Source organism: Panthera uncia, unplaced genomic scaffold, assembly GCF_023721935.1.
Source record: "Panthera uncia isolate 11264 unplaced genomic scaffold, Puncia_PCG_1.0 HiC_scaffold_867, whole genome shotgun sequence".
NCBI lineage: Eukaryota > Metazoa > Chordata > Mammalia > Carnivora > Felidae > Panthera > Panthera uncia.
The window spans coordinates 18,611-24,370 of NW_026060053.1; the positions used below are offsets into that span (position 1 = coordinate 18,611).

The 5,760-nt window shown below is 51.1% G+C and overlaps 1 protein-coding gene across 1 annotated transcript; it reads right to left on the reverse strand.

Annotated features, from left to right (window-relative positions):
• Positions 1-965: 965 nt before the first annotated feature.
• On the reverse strand, positions 966-3,839 carry LOC125918480 (glucose-fructose oxidoreductase domain-containing protein 1-like). The gene has a single exon (XM_049624469.1). The coding sequence runs from the start codon at positions 3,640-3,642 to the stop codon at positions 2,779-2,781; it is 864 nt and encodes a 287-aa protein (XP_049480426.1). The 5' UTR covers positions 3,643-3,839; the 3' UTR covers positions 966-2,778.
• Between the last annotated feature and the right edge of the window lie 1,921 nt (positions 3,840-5,760).

Here is a 5,760-nt window from a genome sequence, read left to right on the forward strand (position 1 = left end):
TTCCAATTCTGTGTCTCCCTCTCTCTCTGCCCCTCCCCTGCTCATGCTGTCTCTCTCTGTCGCAAAAATAAATAAAAACATTAAAAAAAAGTTTTTTAAAAATAAAAAAAAAAAATGAACTACCTAGGTCTTTTCTTCCTCTCGTTCCTGTATCTACCTACTACATGCATTTCAGTAGGTAGGATTTGAGAACACTCACTAAAATATTTTTCATGCTTCTGTTAAAGAATATATATTCTTTCTATATCCCCTAGCCTCAAACGAGAATCTGTGTTTTAGACACTATTTATCACAGGACTCAGAGGCCTTTGGAAGAAAATAAAAAAAACTTCCCAAGTCTTTGGGTTAAGTACAGAAACATAAAATTAAAACCCCTGGAATATCCCTACTTAGATTATAAACGACTTAGAAAAATGAGACCCATAGAGTTTAATCTAAGTTTTCTTTCCCTTCATCTTTAATCACAGCCTTTCAGGCTAGACAGAAAAAAAAAAAAATTCTTTCCACTCAGTTCCTACAAAAGTTATTTCTCCAGAAGGCAATTTAGGAGAACCTGAACCGACAGAGTCCACGGCACGGCTGTCTGCTCCCACTATTACTGGGGCACATCCATGCTACCAAATCTCTGGTTTTGAGTTGGTAGCTACGAAAGCCAGCATGCTCACCACGAAGTAATGATGTCAGGGACCATAACATACCCTGGAGAGTTCCAGCTGACTCACCTAGCCGTGTTGCAGCAGCGGGGTGACTCTTCTGGGGAAGGCAATCCTTCCTCACTGTGCCGGAAAATGACCCAACATTCCTGCGGTGTTTGGACATGCCCACCAAGCACCCCCCCGGGGCAGCCCGGGCATCACAGTGTATTGACCCTGGGAGGAGAATGGACAATACAATGGACTATATATACTGTTCATTTCCAGATTCTGCCTCCTCAGAGCCTGGGGCGGGGGTGGGGGGGGGTGGGAAGTGGTGGGGGGAGGGGCTCTCGGCCCCTTAAATTCCCTTCTACCCCTACTGCCAGTCATCTGAAAAGGCGTCTAAACCTCAGATGTGTGCCAAAGACAACCGTTGGGTTTCCGTGACCTGTGAACAAAAGCTATGGAGATTCAGAAGTTCTCGTCTTCCCCAGTCAACCCTGACAAGTGTCTAATGGGGGTGGGGGGGGGTGAAGGATTAAGGATAATTTCCCAGTTTCAAAATGTTTGACTTGCTGTTTCTTTCAAGAGAGAGGTCTGAATTTTTAAGAGCTATTTCAGCGACATTTGGTGGTGGTGAGGACTGACAAACCCTTGTGTGTGTGTGTGTGTGTGCGCGCGTGTGCATCTCTAACAGTTCCCCTTTGCAACCACCCCACTCCAAGCCTGCAGCCGTCTGCCATTTCCAGTAATACCTCTCTGTAATCAGGGTGTGACAAGGGAGACAAGAGACCAAGGAGGGGAAAAATACGTTTTTCCCCCCAACGTGACCCTTCTCAACCCTACGTGAAGATACCCCTCCGTGGCTCTAACACCCCATATTAGAAACACTGAAAGTGATGTTCCTTAATTGTCCTTCTGTTTTAATACCCATTCAAAAACTTGCAGGTGTCAGAATCCTGAAAGCAAAGGTCAAAGCTAAGGAAAACACCCTTGACATTTTCTTTTTTCTTTTTTTTTTAAGGGAAGACGATTATATCTGCGTGGAACCGAAGGCTTCCCTTTTAAATTCACAAAGCCGGGTGAATCTCCTAAAAGTCCTTTACCGGCTTGGTTGGAGACACGGGTGTTGGAGACCAAAGCCCGCCAAGGGCTGGCTCCCTTTCCCATCTGCTGGGACATCCGCACTGCAACAAGTGGGGCCCGCAGCATGCGAGGGCGGCTCGGGAGCTTGTAGTCTGACCCATTCAGGCTGTGCCCTTGACTGGAGAGCCACCGGAGAGGACACTTGAGCGCCACATCCCTTTACACTTAGTTCTACCCCACCGGAAACAGGATTAAAGGCAGCTCCCCGCCGCTTTGTAATTGATGCCAAACCCAAAGGGCTATTGTTTATTCTCTGCCTACTCAGCTTCCACGCAGCCTGCGTTCTGGTGCTCTCCTCTGGGCTTACTTGCTATTCCCGGCTCTCCCTTATCCCATCTGGGGGCCGGGCGCAGGGCAAGGTACCAATTAGGAAGACACACCCTCCCGCTTCCTATGAGGACGACCAATCAATCAAGCACACTGTTCACTCTGCTACCAAGTAGCCTTTCCTCCAGATATTTTAAGTGGCCTTCCGGAATTTGAGCTTTCTCATTAGCCCACTGCACCCCCGCCTCCCCCCAGACTAACAGGCTTCTGCGGACGGGTGAGGATTTGCCTTCTCCCGCCAGAGGCAGGTGGCCGGGAAGCCGGCACCCACCGAGCTGGCCACTGGGTCGCGGGAGCATTTGGCTTGCCAAGGAGGCCGATGGGTAGGGGAGGGCTGAGGGAGGAGGAAAGCACCCCCTCTTTGCTTCTCATGGTAAGGGGGCCACAGAGGCTAAGCCGCCTCCTCCTCATGCAAACGCCCCGCAGGGGTGATCTCGGGAAGAACAGGCCCCCTGAACACTCCCGGGCTGTTGGCTCGGCCAGCCGACAGTCTTATTAGGTGCCCCTCACCCAGGCTGGGGGGTTCACCTTCCCAGGCGCCGCTTAACTCACCCTGCCCCTCCACCTTCCCGCCCCCGCACTCCTCGCGGCCACCTCTGCCCCAGCACGCCTTCCCCCTCTCCGGGCTCCACGCTGAAGACCTGAGTCCCCCTGGGTCCCCCCGTCCGTGCTAACAGTACAGGGACATCCTGCTCCGCCGCATGGCCTCGCTGATCAGGTAGGCGGGGCTCAGCTCGGGCTCCTCCGTCATGATGGCAATGTTCTGCCACTCGCCCGTCTGGCTGGACCTCTTGATGGTGTCCACCACGCACAGGGCGTACAGGCAGTCGTCGAAGGTGGCGGCCATGGTGAGCGGCCGCCCGTCCCACGTGCGCCGGTCGTCCTGGTCCTGGAAGGCCTGGCGCACGGCCTGCATCATCTTGATGGTGCCGCGCAGGTAGGGCGCGGGGATGTCGCTGAAGGCCTTCTCGGGCAGCAGGGAGTTGCTGACGGGCGTGGCGTCCTGTAGCAGCAGCTCCTGCTCGGGGGCGCTGTTGCGCTGCCCGTACAGGTCCGTGCCCAGCGCCAGGAGGCGCCCGGCCGAGCCCACCACGGTCACGTCCTGCTTGAACTCGCCCGGCACGTTGAAGTTGAGGGTGACGGTGCAGCACACGCCGCCCTCCAGCACCATCTGGAAGGTGCAGAAGTCGTCGCTGGTGATCTGGCGGATGCCCTTGATGTGGTCCGTCTGCTTGACAAAGGTCTTGAGCAGCCCGTGGACCTTGACGGCCTTCTGGCCGGTCAGGAAGGTGAGCAGGTCGATGATGTAGGTGCCCACCGAGTGCAGGCCGCCGCCGCCCATCAGGTCGTCGCAGCTCCAGTTGTACTTCTTGCCCAGCAGGCTGCCGCCGTGCACCTGCACCTCGCACACCAGCAGCTCGCCCACGTAGCCCTCCTCCATGAGCTGCTTCATGCGCACGAAGGCCGGCAGGAAGCGCAGCACGTTGCCCATGATGCTCATGAGCTTGGGGTAGTAGTGGGCGGCCGACATCATGCGGAAGGCGTCGAGCGGCGTGGCCGTGCGGTCGCAGATGACGTTCTTGCCGATGCCTGCGGGGCGGGAGCAAAAACAGCCGTGAGGGCGCGGGCGTGCGCGGCGGTAGGGGGCGCTGTGGCCCCCGGACGCTAACCTTGCAGCGAGCGCGCCAGACCTGACCTGATCCCCGCTTTCCAGTCTGAAAAGAGCCCGTAGCGCCAGTTATTTAGGCAAAAGTAATAGAACCTAAGGTATGTTTAAGATCTACTCATGGGGCGCCTGGGTGGCTCAGTCGGTTGAGCGGCCGACTTCGGCTGAGGTCATGATCTCGCGGTCCGTGAGCTCGAGCCCCGCGTCGGGCTCTGTGCTGACCACTCGGAGCCTGGAGCCTGTTTCGGATTCTGTGTCTCCCTCTCTCTCTGATCCTCCCCCGTTCATGCTCTGTCTCTCTCTGTCTCAAAAATAAATAAACGTTAAAAAAATTAAAAAAAAAATCTACTCTACAGTATAGTTAAATATTTGAGTCGAATTCCTTTAGTATGAAGCCAAATTAAATCAACTAAATATTAGCTTATTTTAATATATTTAAATAGGCTCTATTTTGGAGATTTTTTTTTAATGTTTATTTTGGGAGAGAGAGACAGAGTGTGAGTCAGGGAGGGGCAGAGAGAGAGAGAGAGAGGGAGACACACAATGGGGAGCAGGCTCCAGGCTCTGAGCTGTCAGCACAGAGCCCGACATAGGGCTTGGGCCCCCAAACCGGGCGATCGTGATCTGAGCAGAGGTCGGAGGCTTAACCCCCTGAGCCACCCAGGCGCCCCGGAGAGATTTTTCGATATACGTCAATATAGAATATAAAACACCTCATTTCATGCTTTGTGTCTAGAAGTCTAGGACATTTTATATACAAACATATGTTCCTTGTGAAATATTGATAAATCTAAACTATTTAAATAGGGGCACCTGGGTGGCTCAGTGGGTTAAGTGTCTGACTTCAGCCCAGGTCATGATCTCACAGTTTGTGGGGCTCTGTGCTGACAGCTCCGAGTCTGGAGTCTGCTTAAGATTCTGTGTCTCCCTCTCCCTCTTCCCCCACCCCATTCACACCCTGTCTCTTTCTCTCTCTCTCAAAAATAAATACACATTAAAAATTTTTTAAATAAAATATTTAAACATAAAATATAAGTCCTATTGAAGTATACAAGATCATCTTCTTACATGTTTTATTAAAATTATCTTACATATGAACTGTTTTATAGCTTTAGTTTGTAAAATATAATTTATTAAAAATGTATCACTAGAGGGGCACCTAGGAGGCTTAGTCGCATAAGTGTCCAACTTCGGCTCAGGTCATGATCTCATGGTTTGTGGGTTTGAGCCCCGCATTAGTCTCTGTGCTGACAGTGTGGAGCCTGCTTGGGATTCTCTCTTTCTCCCTCTCTCTCTGTCCCTCTCCCATTCATGCTTTCTCTTTCAAAAATAAATAAATAAAAACTTTAAAAAATGTATTATTAGAAATATCATACGTAAGGAAGAGAAGAGTGTCTCTGTCCGGACAGAACCGGAATATGTAAGCTTAAGTCATAGCCAAGGCAAGTCTGATTAAATATGAGGAAGAATTTCTTAACGATATCCTCTGAAGGTCTAAACATTTAGCTCTCTCTCCTACAACCACCAACAAAGGATTACATTTTGAAAGTTACCTGCTTGTTTCTTTTGCATTATGGATTAGGGCTGGCAGTGGTCAGACATACATTTGTTGAGGTTTTTCTGCTCTTTACCGGGGGGGGGGGGAGAGTGGGTAGTCCCTGGATCTGAGGGGTGTGCAGTGGCCGGTTCCTGTCATCTGTCTCATGGTGGGGTTCTGTGCTTTTGGCCAATGCATCTGGGGCCAAATAACAATGAGGCTTGATATGATGACTGTAATGGGTGCATAAATTACAGGTAGATTCAGGCCCTTTGGGAGACTAAGTGATTCTGGGTCTGGAGAAAACAAAAGATCAAAGGAAAGGAGAGTGACAATCAGTGGGAAAGGGATTTATTCAGTAGAAGCCAAGAGTCAAGGGAAGAAAAATAAGTCCGCTAAACGTATAGAAGCAGTCAACTGGAACATGCTCTGCACATAGACCCTTCCAG